The 24,725-nt window shown below is 40.9% G+C and overlaps 2 protein-coding genes across 7 annotated transcripts in view; both read left to right on the top strand.

Annotated features, from left to right (window-relative positions):
* The first annotated feature begins 690 nt into the window (after positions 1-690).
* KLHL24 (kelch like family member 24) lies at positions 691-19,789 on the top strand. Of its 3 annotated transcripts, none has more exons than XM_083741652.1 (7): positions 691-847; positions 6,487-7,470; positions 8,662-8,846; positions 9,347-9,465; positions 9,987-10,175; positions 11,414-11,602; positions 13,240-19,789. In XM_083741652.1, the coding sequence occupies exons 2-7, from the start codon at positions 6,548-6,550 to the stop codon at positions 13,438-13,440; spliced, it is 1,806 nt and encodes a 601-aa protein (XP_083597778.1). In that variant the 5' UTR covers positions 691-847; positions 6,487-6,547; the 3' UTR covers positions 13,441-19,789. The 3 variants fall into 3 exon arrangements, with proteins under 3 accessions (XP_083597778.1, XP_083597779.1, XP_083597780.1); XM_083741653.1 differs by lacking the exon at positions 691-847 and adding an exon at positions 2,343-2,874; XM_083741654.1 differs by lacking the exon at positions 691-847 and adding an exon at positions 2,365-2,888.
* Positions 19,790-21,630: 1,841 nt separating this feature from the next.
* YEATS2 (YEATS domain containing 2) overlaps positions 21,631-24,725 on the top strand; it is a 39,645-nt gene continuing 36,550 nt past the window's right edge. For all 4 annotated transcript variants that reach the window (XR_014564620.1, XR_014564621.1, XR_014564622.1 and 1 more), the window contains exons 1-3: positions 21,631-21,794; positions 22,881-22,969; positions 24,546-24,659. Coding sequence is in view for 1 of the 4 variants with exons in the window: in XM_083740120.1 (XP_083596246.1) it covers positions 24,560-24,659 (100 nt within the window). In the remaining 3 variants the exon portion in view is untranslated. The remainder of the gene's footprint in view (positions 21,795-22,880; positions 22,970-24,545; positions 24,660-24,725) is intronic.

The following is a 24,725-nucleotide window of genomic DNA, read 5'->3' as shown; positions in this document are numbered from 1 at the left end:
CTAGTAACAACTGCCACAATTTGGTATTGCCTATATGAATCAACTGGGCAAGTTTTTCTGGAAATGTTGAATAATGAATTCTGGGAACTGTCATTTACCCCTCACAGCGCTACAGTTCCCAGCACCCTTAGCAAACTACAGTCCCCAGGATTCATGTGCTTTAAATGTATGGTGCATAACACAGGCTCTGTATCCTGGACCATTTGTTCATATTCTTCTCTTTCACATTTTTTGTTTTGAAAGTGTTACAACCTGGTTCCATCCAGGGTGCAGGGTTATTCATACATTTGTTTACCCCCTTTCTGCCATGGCATCTCAGGCAGTTTACCATTTTATTTGCATTTCTTGCCTAGCTTTCCTTCAAGGCGCTCAATGTGGTGTACATGGTTCTCCTTATCTTATCCTCAAAACAACCTTGCGAGACAGATTAGGCTAAGACAGTGACTAAGGCCACCCAAGTGAGCTTCATGTATGACTGGGGATTTGAACCCTGGTCTCCCAGGTCTTAGCTAAGCAGTATAAAACAAATTCACAAGAGCAAATGCAGACCTAGTACTGAAGGAAAGATGAAGAAAGTGCTCAGCTCTGCCCCTCTGGTGCAACGCGGCATTGCATCGCAAACCGTGAACTACATCTCCCAAGAACGTTTGCAGCCGGCCCGCCTCTCATTGGCCGGCATATCCGTGACATCATGTGTTTTGGCTCTGGGAGGTCACATGTTTCGGGGTCTCCTTTGTTTTGAGTTGAGCTCGAACTTGAAGCAGACAAAAAGAGAGAGCGCGAGAGCGGAGGAGACCCGGAGCTGTTGCGCGGCTCCTTCTGATCGGCAGAAAACTGTGATTGACAGGTAAATGGCTTGGCTAAACTCAGCGGCTAAGTTGCAGGAGGCCAAAAGTATAATTGGGGTCCGGTGGCCGGCGCAGGAGTTATTTCCATTCGAAAAGGAGCATCAAGAGGTGCACAACCATAATAATATACCTACAATCGTAATGGGTTCGAATGCAGGGCTCGTGGTAACTCCCCTTACAGTAATAATTACAAACAGAAAATATGTCCTCCCTTAACATTTATCTTTTCACCCCACCCCAGTCCGGCTTTTCTAGGAAACTTCGTATGAAATTAATTTCAGCGAAGATTAAATTGCGTCGGATTCTGCTATGGTGTTCTGTTTGGGGATCAGTTGTGTCAGATTCGCAAGGGAGAGAAAATCCCGTTGATATTTCAATGCCCAGCCGTTGTTATGTAGGCAGGGCAGATATCATTTGCCCTGGCGCAATTTCCTTCTTTATCCTCCTGGCTAGTATTGAACACGCAGCGAAGCACAACGCCGTTAGTACTGTCGAGCGCCTTGTTCGTGCGCAGAGAAAGGAAGTAGAGTTCAGCTGGAGGTGGAAAACAATGTGCGTGGCGCCTGGCGGAGGGGTGGGGGGAGAGCTCGCCTCTTTCCTAGGTCGGTACTTAAGGACACGTAAATTCCGGATTTGCACTGCCGTTGGGCGAGGGGGAGCAATACTGCAGCTTCTTGATTTCGAACTGTAAAGTTGCCAGGCCTCTTGTTATATTAAGGAAGGTTTCGTGCTTCGGCACCCAAGGATTTCGAGTGGAACTCGATAAAGAATTTTTCCTCTCCTCCCTACTTTTTTCCTCTCTCCTCTAAACAGTCCACCCAGTTGGACATCTACTCCGTAGATTGGCCAGGCATTTGTGTTTCAGGCCGGCACTAGAAAGCTGGATTGGTCAGAGAATGTTGACAGATCTGGATCAATCTCGCGAGCATCTGGAAAGTGTTCCATTCCTCCTCCTCTCACCCCCCCCCCATCTCTTCAATGTTCCTGAATTTTGATATGGACAGTCACTCTGGTCTAAATTTGGTGGCTGTTTTATGCTTATGGGAATAGGCTGCTTCGTGCACTCCCGTCTTCGCTGGCGCATCATATTCCCATTGGGGTGAATCCTAGTAGCGGGAGCTCCCCCCGCCCTTGAGGTACTTGGCGAAGAGGCTGCGTTGGCTGCCAGTTCCTCTGGACCAGACCACTTTTTCAGGAGGGGGGAGAGAGGCCTCGCAAGGAGCTGTTGGAACACGCAGGCCTTTGTGAGGAAGTGGAAATGCCGCTCCGACGCTTTGGCTTAGGACCCGAACCGCGAAGAAGCGTCGGGAGGCGGAGTCGTCTGAGGCCCAAAATATAATAGGGACCGGGTGACCACCCCCTAGCGCGTTATGGTTGGTTCTCCGCTCCCTTCTTCGGGACAGCTGGAGGAGAGAAAGGCGGGGGCAGCGCTGAGGGAGTCGCGCTCTCTAATTGGACATATAAAAGGCGGGGGGCGGGACTTGCCTCCAGGGCTGTTCAGGGTGAAGGTGAACTGGAGGATGTGCTCGTGTGCGCGCGCGGGGCCGAGGCGTTGCTCGGGTTCGAGCCGAGGCCGCTTGTATAACGGCTCGAACCGGACGCTTACTTCAGGTTGACGCGAGAAGGCCGTTATTTTGCCTCAAGTGCTTTGAAGTGACGCCTGCCTTTCAGTCACGCGCCTGCTTTTACCCGAAGAGTTTTATTTCTCACATAACACACTTCGAATGTGACTTAAGTCAAATGAACATCTTTCCTCCCGCTCAGTTACTTCTGGGCTGTTTACATGTTCTTCATAGGGCCCGTTGATGCAGGATTCCCAAAGCGGGTCTCGCAGCAAAGCATACCTCTCCTCAGTAGAATGGGAAATAACGAAATCCCAGAAGAATGACGAGTATTAGCCATAGTGCCATTTCTTTTTACAGAGCAAACAAAACACAGCCCGCCCACCCCCCCTCCTTGTAAAGAGTGGAAGGAGACTTGTGTAATTTCGAGATGATCTGGAAAGGAAAGAGGAAAATGTTGTCAGGCACTATTTGTCAGGTACTTTGGCTCTGCTGTCTTATTTAAAAAAAAATGTTTTAAAGGAATTATCTGGAATGGAAACGAGGTGAACATTTGCAACTGGCTAATGAGTAGCATCATAATGTTGACATTGATTTGCATTTCACTGGTGAGTTAAGCAGAATTCTTAGTTGATCGTATCTGTCCAAAGAGAACATTTTATGGAACGTTAAGATTTCCTGGTAGTATTTACATTCTCAGATTTCAGCCCTGGGGTGGTGAGGCACATATGGAGTGGAATATGGTGAAGTGAGGGAGATACATAGGTAACATTAGGTGAACACAAGGAAATACAGTTGGGTCTACATATTGGGTCTTAAGGAAGTCAATATCAGTGTCCTGTTTCTGCTATTTTACCTGATCTCAGGTTAATTATAAGAAATTTTTTATAACTGCATAAGTGCAGCCTCACCTACTCAGAACTGTTGTCAGGAAAGGTCAAGCTGTATTTACACTGTATTTACAAAGAGCTAAGGAGATAGTAAAAAGACTGAACTGCGAACCATGACTTAAAACCTTACTTTAGCCATGGAATCATTTTGATGGCCTTAGGTGAACCATTCTTTTCACTAAAAGGCATAAGAACAGCCCTGCTAGGTCAGGCCATCTAGTTCACTTTTCTGCTCTCACAGTGGTCTGCCAGATGCTTATGGGAAACCTGCAAGGAAGACCTGAATGCTCTCTCCAGAGCCCTCCATCTGTAATATGAGAATAATCATACTTACCTATATTACTGATCTTATTTTATTATTTACTCTCTATCTCACCCTTTCTCCAGGGCAGCAAATACATCACAACAAAACAACTTTAAAAAATACCTTAAAAACACGTCAGATCATTCTACAGTGATCTCAGGGTTGTTGGGAACAGTGCTATCAGCCAGTAAATGACTGGGTAAACAAGAATATTTTTAACTTCCTCCTAAAAGTCAGTAATGAGGAAGGGAGACATACCTACCCAGAGGGGGCATTCCACAAACAAGGAACCACTTCTGAATTGACCCCCATCATGAGTCACTGCCAATCAGACAGCCTCCAGTGTTGGCACCTATATGCAAAGTGGTCCCCAGCAGGAACACCAGTATCAAAGTGCAGTATACAAAAGGCAGATACAGTCACGTTAAAAAAAACCCAACTTATTAATAACCTAAAATACTGTAAAACAGCCAGGAATATTTAAAAGCAGGAGTAGAATAAAAGTACATTTAAAAGTGGCCCTATACTAAGGCGGTCTGGAACTATATGGTTTTCAAAGTCTGCCAAAAAATAGATGAAGAGGACATGTACATGTACATGTGCCTCTCTTGGGAGGTCATCCTAAATTTGGGTGCCTTAGCAAAAGAGGCCATATTTCTCATCGCCACCTGCTGCATGTCTGTTGATGGGAGGACAGAAGGAACAGTCACAGAGACAGAATAAAGTTCCTGGAGAGGTTCACATGGGAGAAGATGATTCCCAAAAATACCCTAGGCCCCAGACACTTGGGATTTAATGAGAAAAACAAATACAGTGGTGCTCCGCAAGACGAACGCCTCGCAAGACGAAAAACCCGCTAGACGAAAGGGTTTTCCGTTTTGGAGGTGCTTCGTAAAACGAATTTCCCTATGGGGTTGCTTCACAAGACGAAAAAAATCTTGCATCCCCCCCGCGGGTTTTTTTCGCTTTTTTCGCCTTTTTCTTAAGCCGCTAAGCCGCTTATCAGCTGATCGCTGGAAGCTGCTTGACAGCTGTAGCGCTAATCTGCTAAACTGTCAATGGGCTTGCTTCGCAAGACGAAAAAACCGCTAGACAAAGAGAATCGCAGAACGAATTCTTTTCGTCTAGCGAGGCACCACTGTACCTTAAATTGAGGCTGGAGACAAATTGGCAACCAGCAAAACTGGTAGGTGTACTGTATATACTCCAGTCTACTGACTCCAGGGGAATCTGGCAACCACATTTTGCCCCAATTGGAGTTTCCAAACTGTCTTCAAAGTTATTTCCAAAGAAAATGCATTACAGAAATCCAACTTGGAACTAAGTAGCTCGGAAACAAACTTAGCTAGGGCCAGACTCCGCTTATCCAGAAGAAAGTACGACTGAAGAACTAAATAAAAATATACTCCTAGATGCTACAGCTACCTGTATATCTAAGAATACTCCAAACTGTGAACCTACTGCTTCAGGGGGAGTATGACCCCACCCAAAACCATCTATGCACTTCCTCCAGGTTGTTGTAAAGATTATTGATATAGTAGATGTGAGGCACTTTGTTCTAAAATGCTGTACAAATATATTTATTGCTATAATGGCTTAACTATTGAGTCTCTGAATCACATATTAAACATTTAATGTCTAGAATAACAATCAAATGGTTTTAAGATGACTTAAAATTAAATATGGGTGTGATTGAGCAAAAGCAATGAAACTGTAAGTGCTATTTAAATTAAAGAGACGGCTTAAATGCTAGGAACATGTATATTTATCTAAAGTGGACAAGACTGAAGTGAGTTGGTTCTCTCTGCAGGAGTCATATGCCTCTAGAGATTGGAAACACACCTGGTAAATTCAGTCCGTTGATTTGTGTGAGATAATTCATGCATGCATAACTAATATATTCAGGGAGGGATTCGGTTGTACAAGTGTAAATTGTTGCACTGATAGAACCAGTTAGTTGAATACCATCCTTTATTTTTTAAGCAAAGTTTTGACTGTAGACAAAAGCTAAGGCTGCCCAAGAGAGATGGAGATGTTTTCAGGGACCGAAAGGGTTTATACAAATACAGCCAAATCCTCCCTTTGCCGTACACTAGCTGAACTACAAGATACACCTGTTGCCTCATCCTCCCAACTAGATCCATGTTCCCAACTAGAGTTATGGTCAAGTCTACTTGCAGCCAAGCAAGCACTCCTCCACTGATTCTGTATCTTACACTGGGTCTGTGTTCATTTAGTTCCTGGTGGGTGAAGGGGAAGAGACTGGACCCATGGTATGTTGTAGGAGGTTATCCAAAGCCCCAGGTGAGGTATTCAAGTAACTTGGCCAGTCAAGCAGCTTAACGGGTTTTTCAGGTGTGCTGGGGTTTTCTCTGGGGCCCCAAGCATCTTTATTGCATTATGTTCTCCCAGGATATTGATTATTCAGCCAATAGGGGCCCCAGATTCTAAGCTTACATTTTAAAAACAGTCTCTGACCCTCCTAGAAAGCTTTGAAACAAAATGTGCAGATGCTCTTCAAAATGATTCCTAACCTCCCTTGGTGGGTTATGAGTGCTCTTTCTCTTGACTTTATGCTTTGATGGTTGTGGGAATGAGGTTGCAGTCAGCAAGCGTAGTGGTTGGTGAAGCTTTAGCCTCTTTCTCCTTCAAGATCGTTCATGGTATAGAACTGAAAAGTTCAGTATGGAACATGAGCATAGCTGGTATATGGGCGGCACTTCACTCATAAGCGCATTCAAATGTCTATGCAGTGTGTGTGACGTTGTATGCATGACATCTTGGAGCCGGATGTTTAGAGAACCAAACCTGGCTACTGTCATAATGTAATTGATGGCATTTGCAATTTGAACTAATACTTTGAAATTGTTTTTTATCTTTAGCACCCAAAAGACGACACTCATCAGTATTTTCTCCATGATATTATAAAGAGTTGATATAACAATGGTACTAATAATGTTGGGACGCAGATTGAACAGAGGGGAGAGCCGAGCTCAGGAATCCCCGGTCACGAAGCGTAAAGTTTTTGAAATGGACCCAAAGTCTTTATCAGGCCACGAGTTCTTTGACTTCTCTTCTGGCTCATCCCATGCAGAAAGCATACTGCAAATCTTCAATGAATTTCGCGACAGCCGCTTGTTCACAGATGTAATAATCTGTGTTGAAGGCAGGGAATTTCCTTGTCATCGAGCTGTTCTTTCAGCATGCAGCAGCTACTTCCGAGCTATGTTTTGCAACGATCACCGAGAAAGCAGGGAGATGTTGGTAGAAATCAATGGAATTTTTGCGGAAGCTATGGATTGTTTTTTACAATATGTGTATACAGGCAAGGTTAAAATCACAACAGATAATGTACAGTACCTCTTTGAAACATCAAGTCTCTTCCAGATAAGTGTTCTGCGTGATGCTTGCGCTAAGTTCCTGGAAGAGCAACTGGATCCTTGCAACTGCCTAGGAATCCAGCGTTTTGCCGATACACATTCACTGAAAACACTATTTACCAAATGCAGAAATTTTGCACTGCAGAATTTTGAGGATGTGGCCCAGCATGAAGAATTTCTTGAACTTGGAAAAGATGAACTCATTGATTATATTTGCAGTGATGAACTGGTAATTGGTAAAGAAGAAATGGTTTTTGAAGCCGTTATGCGCTGGGTTTATCGGGCTGTTGATCTCAGACGCTCAGTGCTACAGGAAATTCTCACACATGTGAGATTGCCCTTGTTACACCCCAACTACTTTGTTCAGACAGTGGAAGTGGACCAGTTGATCCAAAACTCTCCTGACTGCTATCAGCTGCTGCACGAAGCAAGACGGTACCACGTACTTGGAAACGAAATGATGTCCCCAAGAACTCGGCCACGGAGGTGAGAGGGCTGGGTTGATTTTTGTTGTTGTTACATTCCTGAATAAATTATTCATTATAGTGATAGCTTTTGTTTGAAACATTCAGTCTATTAAAAAACATTTAACCAATTGACCAGTTAACATAGTGTATTTTGTATCACCTCAATAAAGATGTGATTTGCTTTTTATCATTAGGCTTCTTTGTGCTGAAAAATTAAGGAACAATATGAGACAGAATGTGCGGGAGGGAGTACATCACTACCACGCAAAAAATGTTAAACACATTTTAGTGCTTTATATTTCAGTTACTTCAGTTGTTATGTCTTGAATGTTTCTGAAGGCTAGTTGTTTTTTTACTGAAAAAACCATGTTGGGATTTGGGGGAAGGCTCAATGGTAGAACATCTGCTTTGTATTTAGAAGGTCCTGGGTCCAGTCGCCAGGTAGGGCTGGAAGAGACGCCTGCCTGAAACCCTGGAATGCTGCTGCCATTCAGTGCAGATAGTAGTGGAACCTTGGTTCTCGAACTTAATCAGTTCCAGAAGTCCATTCAACTCCTGAAAACCAAGGTGCAGTTTCCGTTTGGCTGCAGGAACTTCCTGCACTCAAGCGGAAGCCATATCAGACGTTCAGCTTCCAAAAAACGTTTGAACACCGGAACACTTACTTCCGGGTTTTCGGCATTTGGGAGCCAATTTGTTCATCAACTAAGCCATACAAGAACCAAAGTTCCACTGTACTAAATTAGATAGACTGGTCTGAGTCAGTGCAAGGCAGCATCTTATGCCTACTCAGAATTAAGTCCAGTGGGGCTTCTCTCCAAATAATTGGCTTTGAATTGCAGCTTTTTAAGCATGTCGGAATTTCTATAGTACATTCCTATAGGCTAGGGATAACTTTTCCTGCTTCATGTGAACTCTGGTCCATTAAAGCTAGTACCTAGTGGATTTGTTACTCTTTAAGGTACCACAAGACTTTGTTTTAGTAAACTTGTGGATTTATTTATTTATTTAGGAAATTTTTAAAAAAATGTTCTAAGAATACAAAAAAAGTATTTACTACTTTCAATAAATTAAGGACAGATAAACTGACTTTTATTTTTCATGTTTTCTTCAAATCCCACCCCCGGTTAACTTCCAGATATTGTAACTTTCAGATTCTGGTTTATTTATTAGGTTTTTCAATAAACTACTTTGTTTTTTCTGTTTCTAGGTCAACTGGCTATTCTGAAGTCATAGTTGTTGTTGGAGGCTGCGAAAGAGTTGGGGGATTTAATTTGCCCTATACAGAATGTTACGACCCCATGACAGGAGAGTGGAAATCACTGGCTAAATTACCAGAATTTACAAAGTCTGAGTATGCAGTTTGTGCTTTGAGGAATGATATTCTCGTTTCAGGTAAACAACTTATATTACACACAAAAGCACTGTGACGAGAATACTATTATCATCAGTTTATGGAAGTCTTGTGGGAAATGGAGAAGTGGACTTAGTGCTACTTTTGCATATTGTCAGAAGCACTGAAAAGTGAATGCACAAATTACTTAGGCACCCACTTTTGGATAGCATTCGAAGAGGCGACTTACATCACCACAGCTAAGTTATATGTGAAATGCACTTTACCATTGAGCACAAGATTTCCCCAGCTAGGTAAACAGACACAGCACCCAAAGTGTAAACTACTCCAGAAAAAAGTACATTAGTGAAAAGAGGTATTGCTTTAATTGCTTAGTGGAAAAGAATTCTATGAAGTGTTTTTATATATTGGATTGTTGTGAACTTTATTTTCAGAAATGTACTTTTATTATTATATGGCATTGTCCACAACTGGGCACAATGGTGCAAACCCTTTGTTTAATAACAACCAAATTCCTGTCTTTTCTTTTCTTTCAAATGAGGTGGAAGAATCAACAGCCGTGATGTGTGGATTTATAATTCTCAGCTTAACATTTGGATCAGAGTTGCCTCTCTAAATAAAGGGAGATGGCGTCATAAGATGGCTGTTCTTCTTGGTAAAGTAAGAGATATTTGTTATTATCTAATAACATGGTTGAAATGAACAACAAATATCTAGAAATCAGACTGCATTCTCTCAATTAATTGCACCACTTTTAAAATTGAAATGGATGTCACCTCAGTTGTGATTTTCAGTCTGTACTATATAGAACTACACATTTTGCCAGTAAAAAAACATAATTAAAGAAAATGGCCAAAGAAAATAGTTTGTTTAGGAAGCCTCAGTTGTAAGCATGAACAGTATGTGAGACTGTATATTATCTTTACAGTGCACATAGTGTGGAAATTAAGGAAGGAGCCTTAATTTCCAATACCCATGCTTTTTGGTGCGTGTGATTTGTAACTGCATTAACTCCCTTTTCTTAAACTGCAGGGGGGGAGGGGTCGGTCCTAAAATACAAAAAAACAACTCAACGGGTCACAAATGAAAACATTGAGGCTTTGTGTAATGCCACACTTAGGTTTGCTAAAGTAGCCAGGCAGTAAGCATATTCTGGCAACATTCTCTCTTTACTTTTAAAGGTATATGTGGTTGGAGGATACGACGGACAAAGCCGACTGAGCAGCGTAGAATGTTATGACTCATTTTCCAATCGATGGACAGAGGTAGCATCTCTTAAAGAAGCAGTGAGTTCTCCAGCAGTTACCAGCTGCGTGGGCAAACTGTTTGTGATAGGCGGAGGTCCTGATGACAACACATGCTCTGATAAGGTTGGGTAATTGTATTCACTTTCTTTTCTCTATTTTAGTAACATTCAAAATGAATAATATATAAAAATTACTAGTAATTGAAAACCAGCGAGAACCTACAATAACATGTTGCAAGATATTCCCAACTCCTGTTCTAGGCTCGAGTAAACCTGAAACAGGAGCCTCATAGTTCTGTTCTGTGTTTTGGGTGGGGAGCCTTCAGGAGACATAAAAGGAAAATAGATACTTGTGGGGGCAGGGGGTTAATATTTATCCACCCTCCTAAAGCCTTTCCATGCTGTGCTATATAGAGCTCAGGCATTCAGTTTGCAGAGTGGGCTTCCCTTTCCTGAGCATTTTATTGCTTTGTAGTGGGAAGGAATGTGGTTTTTCATTCCCCATCTCCTAAAACCTTGCTTTATAATATGTATTCCAACAACCCTAATCCCCACGATCCAAGCTTGTGTAAGCTAGGGGTTTGAACCACCACCCACTGCCAGTATTTCCATTGTTCCTGGAGACAAGGCAGCTCATAGTATGCTGTCCTTATCAGGCTGTTTGGCGTGGAGGTTATCTTCTCTTTTTCTGTAATGTGTTAAATAATAATACCTATTAAGTTCCCTAGGTTTGCAGAAATTGCTACATTGTTTGTGGGTAGCCTGATTTTACTGCCAAACCAATAGGCACAAGACCACCAAAGTTATTTTAGTGCCCTGCCTTGCTTGGCATCTCTGGAGGGGGTTTCATTGCCTTTCATCCAAGCTTAGAGGAGAGTATCTGAACTGGCACAGGATAGGCTGACAAAAAACAAATGGTCAATAAGTGGCATGAGGTATGCATGAGTGCTGAGTCCTCTGCCTTTCTTATTGTGTTAGGGAAGTTTATGACGCTTTGCAATGGGGTAATTTTAATATTTCATATTTCCCCAGGAATGGTGAAACCTCACTTTTGTTTGTGGGTTGCCCTGGCTTGTCTTCAAAGTGATTGGCATGGAGCAACAGAATTTTACTATTGGAAGGAATTATTATATAAAACAGTTTCATTACTAATGTTTTGTCCCATGACATGAAGTCCTTATAGAGTCTCACTTGCTAATTGGGTTGGCATGAAAAGTTCTTTAATAATTTGCAATTACACAGTTGACTTGCTCAGCCATTTAAAGATATCATTCAATCAGTATTAACAACTTGGGGAAGCTGAAACCATATCAAGTTAGACTACAGGAGCTTTGAAAGTAAAATGTGTTTGTTACTTTTCAGGTTCAGTCTTACGATCCTGATACTAATTCTTGGCTACTCCGTGCAACAATCCCCATTGCAAAGAGATGTATAACAGCTGTATCACTAAACAATCTCATCTATGTTGCGGGAGGGCTCACAAAGGCAATTTATTGTTATGATCCAGTTGAAGATTATTGGATGCATGTGCAGAATACATTCAGTCGACAGGTAACAACAAAGAACTAGCAAAGTTGCTCCTTTGTACATTGTATTTATCAAAATTCTAAACACATTGTGTTAGATCCAGATAAAAGCACATCTAATGAGGCTGACAAAAGCTAACTTTCTCCCCCGGTCCCCAGCCTTGTGAAAAGGTTTCTTCAAAGCATCTAACAATACAGTATTTGAAAACGGTTCAAGCAGTCCCCAAATGAAATTAAACTGGGGATGTTTTCATACTGTTGCTATTTTGGAGTGGATTCACTCCTATACCAGGTTGCACAATTAGATGGGTTTTTTGCAACAAACCTTTTCCCCCCTCCCCCCAAATGTGGTGAAAGTGCAATAAGGAAAGTGATGGGGAAACATATCAAGATGAAAGCTGAATAAACAGGTCTTCTGGAAGTGAACTAGTTTAAGCCATATTGAACTAGTGAGAAATGAACATGTAAATGTACAGAATTTTAGAACAGAATAATGGGTGGAATTCACTGACAGACCACACCAGTACAGCTATGGGTCAGGATACTCCTTTACACAATACCATGATTTCACTTTAGACAACAATGCGCATGCTATTTTAGGTGCTACTTAATACTTGTCAGTCAAAAATTCACCTTGGACTCCCTATACCCTAAGAAGCAATCAAACAGGCTGATGCTAATGTTTCTTGGTCTGAATCTGATGAATGGCTCATTGCATACAGTAGAGCTTTCCAAACTTTTCATGTTGGTGAAACACTTTTTAGACATGCATCATATCGTGACACAGTAATTCAGTTTTACTAGCTAACCAGAGGTTAAACTAACTCCTTTCCGGTCCTAGGAGCAGCATGGGGAGCACTTGCCCCACACAAACACACACACACTGCAGCCAACACACTAACATTGCAACAGTTTGGAAAGCTCTGGCCTACAACAGAATGCCTAACACTTAGTAGAATCACACAAACCCTGCTGCTAGAAAACGGTTTATCATTTTGCTACAATACTTTTGCCACCACATTTATAAAACCCATAAGCAAGCTCACTCTGAGGGGTACCTTCCTTTGCTTATCCTATATTTTTATTCCTGATTTGCCTCTCATCTGTTTTGTGTAGTATCCAATATCATTGTTGTCTGTTGTTTTGTAGTTTTCCATTCTTTCCAAAGTGTTATTCTACCTAGTACTTAAGACAACTCACAGCTCTTCTGCTTGTACTCCTTTTCAAATGTTTCAGCATATTTCCTCATTTGCTGCCAGTTGTCTATCTTAATTTTGTTTTCCTCTTCCCATCATTCCATCATTCCCCTTTTCTTATATAGTACTGTGCATCCATTTTCTTAAACTTATCACTTACTTGATACTTATCTAGCCTTTTCCCAGCACAGTTGGCAAGGATAGACTCCACCACAGATGTTCAACTATTGGGCCAAGATTAACAAAATGCTACAAAATTATTGTGCTGCCAAATCGAAGCCCAAACTGAGGAAATAGTTTATTGTAGCCTAGCACATCTACTGTATTTTAGGGTGCATCAGGATGAGGTAAGGAAATAGTAGCCTAGCACATCTATTTTAGGGTGTATCAGGTTGAGCATAACATGCTAATAATCACAGCTGTAAATGTTTTAATTATCAATTTTCTTCATGTATTTGATGAACAGGAAAACTGTGGCATGTCTGTGTGTAATGGCAAAATCTACATCCTTGGTGGGAGGCGAGAAAATGGAGAAGCTACAGATACCATTCTTTGTTATGATCCTGCCACCAGCATCATCACAGGAGTAGCAGCAATGCCCAGGCCAGTCTCATACCATGGCTGTGTGACTATTCACAGATACAATGAAAAGCACTTTAAACTCTAAAAAAGAGGAGAGTCTGTAAATACAAATAAGTGGCATATTACAATCAGGGTTTGAAAGCTGCCTTTTCCAAAGTATCATCTGGAAAGATACAAGATTGTACTTTTTGCTTTTAAAATTTTGAAAGTGATTCCGAATGTAATTGTTAAATGATTTCAATAACCACAATTCAGTAATTTTTCCCAGAGCAATCCTAACCCTTGATCTGTACTGCTGGTGGGGTAAAAGATGGGCTCCCTCTATTGGGATCAGCTGGCACCGGGCTCTGCTGCCACAATGTCCCCCATTGTGCCCACTGAAAGTGCAACAGAGCAACACTAACACAGGCAGTGACTGCCATAAGAATCCAAAATGGGCAGGACGGAACAGGGCCAGCAATGGATCTGCTAAATCCAAAGCAGATCCATTTCATGGCAAGGAGCCTGATTTGGGCTTCTCAGCTACATGGACATGGAGCTAATGGAACAAGAATGTTGGAAACTACTATCCCTGCTTTCTCCCCCTTGCCAGCCCAAGTGCAGATGTCGCAGTGACTCTTCTGCTCTGTTCCACCCTGCTGTACCCTGGCCACAGTTAGGATTGCTCTGTCCTAACATGTTCTGGTTTGAAAACTGTATCAATTTATATTAGTAATTAGATCGTGTTCACTTCTATGTTATCTGTAAAACAAAACACCTTGGATTTTGAGTGTATAGCAGTGCCTTTGGAAGTATTCATCCCTATTTTATATGAAGCATTATCTGCATATTTTCATACCTTATTTGTGGTAAGCACTGTTAACAACTTTACTGTTGCAAGTATGTGGGCGTTGGAATTGGAATTCTGTCTGAAGATCTAAATAACTTCAAAATATTGTATTGGCCTTTGGTAACACGATAGACCCCTCATCAGTAAGCACTATATGCACAGGGACATTTAGTGAGGAAAGCACACACAAATCACACATGGTTATTTGAATATAATCATGGAATTGCTTTAAAACTTGCTTCTACACCAAGTCTGAAAAGCTATTGATTCTCCCTTGAGTGTTCAGAATTCCCACTTGAAGGCTATCTGAGCTCAAATCACAAGTACCCACTAGAAATGTTCTGTAGAGCCTATGAAGATTTTCTCTGATTAAGATTAAATTTGTGCTCAGGTTCAGTATTGTTTACTGTTCTCAGATAGCAAGTCAATAGATCTTAGGGGTAGGGAGTTCTTGATTGATTATGATAATACCTTTAGAACTAATAAGTAAAAAAAAACCTGTTGATTAATACCAGGTTGTCTTAGTTTTATTTTTTTAATGGAATAGGGCAGGCAATGCAGCTATTCTTGAAAATTTGGCAGAGATCCACACCTTGTGCTATGAATCATTATCTGAGTTACTATATTTTACTGTAGCACTCCTTATACAGCATAAGTAAACCTGTTATACTTATTCATGTCTCCATGGAAGAACTCTGTTATACCTGATCACTGAATTAGTAAGTGAACATGTAATTGTCACTGCACTTAATTTATGCTGTATTTTGTTAATGATCAGTGGCCTATGATATACACAGCACAATATTAATTTGCTGCAAATGATAAATAACTGACGCAGCTACACAGAGCTGACAAAATTAATTATGCAAACATGTCTAATACAAGAAAAGTCCATTATGCCATATTAAACTGTAATTTTAATTTGTACTTTTATGTCAGTTTCCTGAGCCTTACTTTGACAAGTTTCCTAACTCTAATATATGTCAAAGTTTGTACTTACAGTGTTTACGTTGCTCTGAATACTATTCGTTTTAGGACACTGCATATGATGCTTATGTAAGCCAATCCATACCCTCTCTATTTTATGCATTTCCATTTTACATTGTCCATCCAACGTATACTAGCTTTATGGGACTGCAAGGTTTATTCTTTCTTAAATTGACATTATAGTTTTATGTAAAAGTAGATTGTGAAGCAGTGAATGAAACAATGGTCCTTACAACTACTTAATCTGGCACATTCCAATGAATGCAATTATTGAGCAGTAAGTCTTGAGTTTTGTGGCCTTAGTATCTCTTATTTAACAGATCTGTTTTGTTAGGTGGTTTTTGAACCAATTTTTGTTTTCAAGAAAAGATATGGCTCAAATGATCCACTGAGTGCTTTCTCATATGATATGACTCTGTTGAGTCTTTCATGTTCTGACTATAGAAGCAACTACATAGTGGTATCATTGCCTGTGCTTCTATCTTTGAGTAAATTGTGCTACTACTATTTTCTAGATGAAGCATCTGATATAGTGAGTATTCAATATTAGCTGTATGAATGAGCAATACTGTATCATAACCAAAGATTGCATTTCTCTGATCAATATTTCTTCTTCAAAAAGTGACATAAAAATTAATGCATAAAGTGTATATCACTTTGTATGTTTCTATAAAGAAAAAAGGATGAAGTGGATCCTCATGCCATTATTCTTTTGAATAGGTATACATTTTAAAGAAGTAGTTCACAAGTAGCAGATATTAGACAATTTACTAGATGATACCAATTTTTTTCATGGCTACTCTTTTGAAGCCAACATTAAGCTTGGCTCCCATTGATATTGGGCTATGCACAGACTATGATGTCTGCATTTTTCCTTTGCTGATTTCTTTTGACTTTGGGTAACACCACAGTCACTGCAACCTTAGAACTTCAAGTTTAAACACATTTATCTGGGAAAAGGCCCCATTTCTTTTGAATATACAGTACATGTATAGGATTGCACTGCAAATCATCTGTGTAACATCAATTATTTGAGACACTTTAATCATGCTAGTTTAAAAAATCTGTAGTTGCAAATAAATCAAACTGCTTTTAACTATTTGAAAATGGTACTTATGCATCTGCTTGTAATTTGGCATATGTCAGGATAATCTTTGCTTTATGAAGGAAATTAACCTTCTTTACAAACTTTATATATAGTTTATTCTATCCTAATTTACTTGCATGCTCACCCTCCCTCCTTAGAGTCTACTTAAGTGGAATTCACATGGAAAAATTGATTAAGAGGGAAATAGCTGGATGTTTTACAGTGATTTGCATCCTTCAGCATGAATCTTTATGGAATATATTATTTCACTTTAACTCACCTAAGTTCACCTTTGTTGTACTGTGCTGGGTCCCTCTTTTTTGACTAGCCTCTGGTCTGTGCTTTGATGCTGCCAAATAGCTTAGCCTCCAGGCAACCTGATACTCTGCATCGGTGCCTTTTTTCTGGGGTTACACAAGGGTACGCAGTACCGGCACCTTTTTTTTTTCTAGAAGAAAAGCACTATTTAAAAGTGTGGCACTTACTGTAACAACTTCATGGTGAGTACTGGCACCTTTTTTTTCTAAAAGAAAAGCACTGCTCTGCATGTTTGTTCAGTCCCAAGAAGCAAAAGGGGGTGACTTCTCATTTAAGGGATTACAGCCTTACTATACTAGCTGCAGCCTTGATCCTCAATCTGTGTTTACTGTGCCTTAAACCTGATCCTGGTTGTGATCCAGTTGTGGACACAATAAGGCCAACCACTGCCTAGTTCTGATTAAACCACATTCATTTGTGGAATGGGCACACAAGTCATCTGTAAACCTCAGTAGTTTAATTGTATTTTTGTAGCCTCATCAAGCCTGCAGATTCTACCTCCTCAGTCATGCAATCTGGGTGCATATCCCATTCCTGGGAGAAAATACATTTGCTTTGACTTTTTCTTTCTCAACACAGCTTGCACTAGTATTTTGGCTTTTGATATGCAGAAGTAAAATACTAAGTGGGGTATTCAACTCCAAGTGGACACATTGTAATTAATGAACATGACTAAGTTAGGTCCGTTAATTTCAATAGGTCTATTCTGAGTTTGCTTATTTGAGTACCTTCCTAAAACTGGTGAAAATATGATAAAACAATGAAAGCAGAATATTTTACATGATAAAGCGATCTCAGGAATCACATTTCATTTTCTAATTGAAATCAAATATACATCTAATCCAGTGATAACAAGTAGAAAGTTACTGATTTATATCCAAGTGTCCTAAGAAAGAAAATATTTGTGGAAAAGAATGAGATTTGGCAAACCAAAAGTTCTCATTCCTATGAATAAGAACCATTGCCAGACAACACTTGGAATATACTACACTTTGCTTTTGTACTCATGTGGTGAATAACTGTACAGTCATTATCAGGAAAGATGGCGATTAACTATGACCTAATGAAGCTCTAGGTGTTTTTTTTAATGCTGTACATATATAATATTTGTGTTTACAATTCCTTCTGAATTGCATGTATAAAGTCGTGCCTGCTTTGTAAATACACTCAGCTTTTTATGGTTGTAAAGCACCACCCCAGATATATATTGGATTTCATCTTGAAGTTGTTGGTTTAGAGTTGTTGGTGGTTTTTTTTTACCATTTTAGAGGTCTTTTTCAGTTGATTAAACTTGATACAGACAATTATCAGTAAACAGTTAACACATATAGTTAAAATTGCAATATATATTTAGGCAATAATGCTTTTTTAAAAGTGAGCAATTTATTTACTTGACAAAATAGATTTACAGTGTAAGCCTATATGTGTCTACGCAGATAGGTCACTGAGTTCAATGGGGCTTACTCCTAGCTAAGTAGGTATAGGATTGCAGCCTTAGTTTTAGCTATAGCCCCTTGTGAGAAAACAGTTGCTGAACATATAACATAGAATCATATATCTTGCAAAAGATACCTGTTCAGCAACATTTCTTGGACTCTTGTAAACAAACTTACTTCAAGAGCAATTCAAAAACATAGGAAAATGTTATCTGCATGCAAAATGAAGATATCTATTTGCATTTGGTGAGCTCAATAAATATTCACAGTGGTTTCAAAAAGTGAAATGTATTCATATTTGGTCACTGAGTTGTGCTTGCTGCAATTTTTAAAACTTGCCCAAGATTGTATATTAACACTACCAGTTGCATGAAAGAAGTAGTGAAGGAATGGGTGTTAACAATTTTGATATTGAAATGAAACATTTGTTAAGGATTTTGTTTTGAAAGAAGTGAGTTTTCTACCTGTGCTTCCATTTCTCTAAAACTAGCAGACCGGGAAATAACTTTGATTTTATTATTGCAATCTAATCCTTAGAAAAACGGCATTGTTTCAATCTGCTTCTTTAAAAATATTGCACCCAGAATTTGAGATGAGTGCCTTCTAGAGACTTGCCTCCTTGGCAAGTCTAGTACATTCTGTTTTACATAATATCATGTACACCACAGGAAGGCAGAATCCAGACTTGTGAGATGTACTGTACTTTGTTTTTACTAGAATATCAAGATCCTTAAACCACAGCCAGATACAAGATACAGTGATCGTTTGGAATGGGGCTAGTTTGAGAAATGTACACCTAGAATTAAGGAACAGGGCACCTTGAACACATGCTCAGCCCCATAATTCGTTCTCAGTACCAGAACTGAATTCACTGTTTTTTTTTCACAGAAAATTCTATGCCCAGTTTCCTCTAAAGCTTTCTTATTCTTGACAGTCCAATTTTGAAAGAGTGAAAAGTCTTTTATGTTGGCGTTATTACTATTGAAAAGCAGATATACTGCAATTAGTCAAGAGATCTACTTGCAGATCCTGATCTATTTCCATATCCATCCAGAAACTCTGTCACTTTTAAGTATCCTGAAAAGGTTGCTTTTGCAAGATTTTCAGATTTAGCAGTTTGACTTGGGTATACAGTGAGTTAACTTGGTACGTTTCAAATCAGATTCTTACATGAGATTTGTCCTCCTAATATAATTGAGAAGTATGTTGCTTAATATTTTTCTTACCAATGAAAAACTCAAATAGGCCAACATTCCTTTTCAGTTCAGTTACAGCGCTTTCTGAATACAGTAATTATGTCAGTACTGCAGGATAAATGGCAGCTAAACATATAAAACTCATCATGTGAAATCTTACAGTTGTAACTCAAGGATTTCATCTAGTGACAGCAGTTTTAACAATTATCACTCATTTATGTGCTTTGCCCTACCTAAGTCTGTTCTCAGAACGATGTTAACACTTAGTTTGTATTCTTGTAATACTCAAATGATTCAGACAATATTTTAACGTTTTGTGTATGTATTTATAGGTATGTGTGATTTGTTCTTGTAATCATTTTATAATATTAAAGATGATTATTTAGAAATTATACATTTAAAGCTACTGTGTAATGATATGTAGCAGTATTTAAGTGTGTGTGAAAAGCATGTGATTTTAGCTTCTTTTGTATAATTAATCCAAAGAATAGAGAATCTGTATGTTTGTAAACAAATCTATTCTTGGTGTAATCTTTGAAAAAAAAAATCAAATTCTGAATAAATATTGCTAATTTGCATAATTTTTGTTTGCCTTTTTTTCTTGCTTTTTTTCTCATTGAGAATTTTATCCAGCCAGAGTTTGGAAAACACAGATTCGTAAAGACTGGCCATATGAATCCCATGCTTATATACTCTGACTAGACCTCCTTTGTTTTTCACTGCCACATGTATGTTGGTTTCTCACTTCTTCTTGCAGATGGAAATTTTTTTTTTCCTGTGCTCAGAAATACAGATTACTATTGCTGGGAAGATGCCTTTTTACACAGCAAGCACTGCTATTTTCTGAGTTTTATGTCATGCTGGCTCAGACCAAGTCTTGGTCTGTTCACAAGCCAGGATATACTTAAAGATGAAAATTCAGATTCTGCAATAAATTCGGTACAAGGCTATATGCTACTAAGCTTATATAATCATGCTTATAACTGCATCTGTCAGCATGAAAATCTCCATTACTCAAAGCATGCGCCCTTAGTCTGGTGTCCAGTTGGCAAGTTCCTTGCATACTTGTAACTCAGTAAAAGATCACAGCCTTGGCACTGTAGGTCCTTTTATACACACAGTTTTAAAGTATCAAAGCTGAGTTTCAGATAGGAACTAGGATATGAAAAATACTGTGTGCTGAAATACCGTAAATTCAGAGCCACCTCAAAGCATGTCACTGGTGCCTGCATCACTATATCTACCACCTTATCACATTCAACACTGCAGATAACTTGGTTGTTATAATTCCTCCTCTAAACACTACCAATATAATTTTTGAACTCGCGAGATCCAAATGGTGGTCAACCAAAATTCTTCTCCCAAGTAACAATTTCCACAACAAGCTTTCCATCAACCTACACTGTCTGAATTATTACCGGGGGGGGGGGGGAATAGATCCTGTTCCCTAGACTATTAACAGCTAAGCATCAAAAATGCCACCCATTTTCACTACTGTTTGTGCACTTAGAGCCACTGGTGAACATGGTGAACAGGACTGACAGCGAAATTACTTATAACCATGGGCATAGCCAAGGGGGGGGCAGGAAGGGGCAGCTGCCCCCCTAGATCAAGTAAAACAATAGAAATACTTAACGTACTGACCAATCACGACAGTTCTGGCCCCCTAACAAAACTTCTGGCCCCCCAACAAAGTCCTGCCCCCCAATAACAATAATCCTGCCTACACCCATGCTTATAACTGTAAAGTTATCAACAACAAAAAACCCATTACATATCAACATGCCCTATTTATATCCAACCTGAATAATTAGATCCCCATGTTAATGTTGTTAATGAAGAGTTATGGGAACTTGGCGAAAGAGTTTTTGGACTCCCTCTTCTTGAGAGATCAGCTGAGAGATCTCGTCCTTTCCGGTTGCCTGTGATCTACCGTATATACTAAAGGACAACCCATTGCCCAAAATCACAGCTTAAGGAGCCGTTCAAAAATCGACCACTACATTGGTTCTAGGTTCATTTTAAATTTAGCCCGATTTGGGGGGGGGGTGTGTGCTGCTCTATAACGGACCAGCTTCCCAAATTCTAACCCCTACTATTGCAAACTAGCAGTCCCTTTTTTATTATTATTGTGGGGCCCGAATTGCTACGGGACAAAACCAATATTGCAAAAAGCAATTAAAAATCGCCGACCAAGGCAGCAGGAGATAAAACATTAGTCAAAAGAAGAAAGGAAAAGCACTTAAAAAATAACTTTCTCAAGGGAATAAAGAAAGAAACCAGCGCCTCGGGCTCTTCGGCTCCTGCAGCCTCTGGGCTTTAGGACGCAGCAGATGCTTCGCGGCTGCAAAGAGAGCGCCCTGCCGGCGGCGCCCCCTCGCGAAACCGGCTTCTCCCAATGCCCGCCCCTTCTCCGCTCTCCGCCTGCGCAGCCGCGCCCCGCCATCGCCGTGACGGGCAGGCGAGAGGGGACGGAGTTGATGGCGGCTGCGCGGTAGAGACGCTGGCCTCGCTGGAGCGCAGGGCTGGGCGGAGGCGAAAGGGACTGGCGGCGGCGGCCCGTCGGGACGTCTTCGGCGAAGGCGGGTGAGTTGCGCGGCCCCGAGTCGGGGCTCCGCTTCCCGCCGGCGGGGCTGAGGAGGAGCGGGGCGTTTGCGCGCGGGGAGGAGAGCGCCCCCCTCTGGCGCGGGGCCTCGACTCTGGCGGCAGGCGCGGGGGTCCCCTTCGCAAGAAGAGGGTGTCGAGGCGCTCGCCTCCGCGGGAGTCCCCGAAGTTTGCTCGCTTGTGCAACTCGGTCTGCGCGGCAGCCGAAAAGTCCCATCTCGCACCCCGATCCTGGCCGTGCTTACTTGCTGCTGGAAGGAAGACCCGCGGTAGCTTATGGTTAACTTTACTCCAAGTTAGCCCTCTGGGAGCTGCAGTCTTGCAGACGGATCCTAAGCGCGTTTACTTGCGGGCACGTGCAGCCCCAGTCCCGCGCCGGGTTTGCTACCTGTCCCGCGGATTGCAACTGGTTCGCATAACGCTGCAAAGGATCGGGCTGTTAAAGAGGGCAGTCCGATTTTATGGCCACCTGGAAACAAGTTGCCAGGCACACGTAGGACCAGAGCATTGTTGTTTCTCAAAGGGGTCTTCCCAAAGGCCACCCTACTGAGTTTTGCTGGGGGTTATTATCATGATTGGGTGAACATCTTGCTGGAAGCCATCCTTGGTGTGCTTTTCCTTGATGCTCCGGCAGTCATTCAGGCTTGTTCTGAAGACCCTCGCAAAGTTGGCCCCTAATAGCACAAATGGCTCCTTTGCAAACTAGCGTGCCACAGTGACTCACTGTTCCTGGGCCAGCTTCCTTGTAGCCCCATCATAACTTGCTATCCAGTGCAATCTTACATGTTTACACCTATTCTGAAGTAAGCCCCATTGTGTTTAGTAGGACTTACTCCCGCTCAAATGAGCTTTTAAGTCCCACGGTGTTTGGTAGTAATGCACGGAAGCAGCATTTTGTAATGCTTGAGCTATCAACTTGTTTTGCTTTGGTCACTCATAGTTGTGATTTGGTAAAGATCTTCAGTTGGAAATTGAAATACTATTCTGCTCATAATAGAACATGCTGGGAAACTTGAGCTTCAAGAAAACGATTGCTTTCACTTGTCTAAAAGAGTTTTTATTCAACAGGGGTAACTGAAAAGGAAACTGAACAGCCTTCAACAGAGGTACGGTGACATTTGAAGGAAAACAGATTCTGCCTTTTTGACACATCTGAGGTAAAATATTGCAGAAAGGTTTTTTCCATTTATAATGGCCTTTCATAGTCTTTCTGTGTGAGTCATTCACCGAGGACATCTATGTATTCACTCACATGTCTTCGCACATAACTTTTCTAAGGAGAATGAACAGCAAAAGGAAGGTTTCGACAATGTATGAAGAAATAATTGTGCAGGATTAGGGGCTTTGTTGGCAGCTGCTCACACGTTTGCCCTCTCTAGGCATTCTGATGCCCGGTAGAAGAATAATCCAAGGGGGGCATGGGCAATAGCTCTGTCCCCCCTTGTTGCCATTCTCTTCACCCCCCATGAGTAGTAATGTGAAGAATATCTGTCTGGAGTTGCAAACAACAAAATGAAGATAGTCCATCATAATAGCAGATTATGCAGTAATAGTAGCCCTCAGGTGTTCTGATGCTGTGTAGATAAATTATTGCAATAGATGCACACACACACACACAGGGATGGATATGCTGCTTTGTCCTTTGTCATTCTCTTCACCCTCCAAATTAGAGGACAATTGGGAGCCTTCTGAACTCACGACACATTTTAGAGCCCCGGAAAACATGCTTCTGGAGCGTGAACATAATGATAAGTCTGAATACCTCGCTCATCCCTATGGGATGCCCTCATTGTAGTTGCTCTCCATAGCTTCAGAATGCCTGACTGTTACTGCAAAATCTGTTGGACTGGACTCTTTTCACTTTGTTATTTGAGGCTCCATGAGGATGATAACTTTTCAGAGATGTGGAGGCTGTATAGTGGAGCTGTCTTTGCCTGTGGTCCAGCGATTTATCTCTAATTTTTTAATATCATGTTTATCCTGTCATGGTCTTTGGTCACCTCGATTTAGCAGGCATTTCAGATGGTACCTCCCAAAAAACCAAGATAAACTCGTTGAAATGTAGCCAGCAATAAATGCGTTTTCGTGTGACTATTGCTTTTGATAGTTCAAAGAAAAACAAGGTATTTACTCTGATTCATAGACCAAAAGAGGTTTTTTTAAAAAAAAAAAGAGGGGAAAAAGAAAAATAGGACAGGTTCTTACCGCAAAGTAGCTCAATTCATAATCCAGTTTGAATGAGCTGAATTACTTTGTAGATCTTGGTGGAGTTTTGGGAAGCTGTTGAGACAGAAGCTCAGTTCACATATTACTTGTGTGTAGGTACTCAAGATTTCAAGCTGATGCAGGGCTGCGTTTCTCCTGATATTGTGGTGTTCTGCTAGCTCTGATGTCTGCAAGTTGAACTGCTTGTGTTTAATTGCACAGGGTTCCTAATCCTGCAGAGCCCCTAATTGTTAACAGTTGTTCATGTGTAGGGGTTCCTTCGGAGGCAACCATGTTTCAATGTGCCATCATTAAAGAGTAGATATAGCAAGACATTGTGAGATGAGAAGTGTGGTCCTGTTCTGGGTTGAAACTATGAGTACCCTACACACAAGTAGCATATAAATAGATTTGTATTCTTCCTCCCAGTTGGAAGGTTTACTTCTTCTGCAATGTGACCTTATAAATGGAAAGATGTTCTCAGATGTTTGAATTCACTGTTTGTCCCCCCCCCCCTTTTCCCTCTAGTGAAGTTGCCAAACATGTCAGGAATCAAAAGAACTATAGAAGAGATGGACCCAGACTACGAGGAGATCTCACATGTACCTACAAATAAACGTCATAAAGCAGTTGAGCAGTCAGGTAAAAAATAATAAATAAATTCGGAAATTGAAGTGGGACAGAGATAAGAGGAGAAGGATATAGTCT

Source organism: Podarcis gaigeae (genome assembly GCF_964106915.1).
Source record: "Podarcis gaigeae genome assembly, chromosome: 5".
NCBI classification, from domain to species: Eukaryota; Metazoa; Chordata; class Lepidosauria; order Squamata; family Lacertidae; genus Podarcis; species Podarcis gaigeae.
The sequence above is the reverse complement of the archived record's forward strand: the minus strand, read 5'-3'. Positions and strand labels throughout refer to the sequence as shown.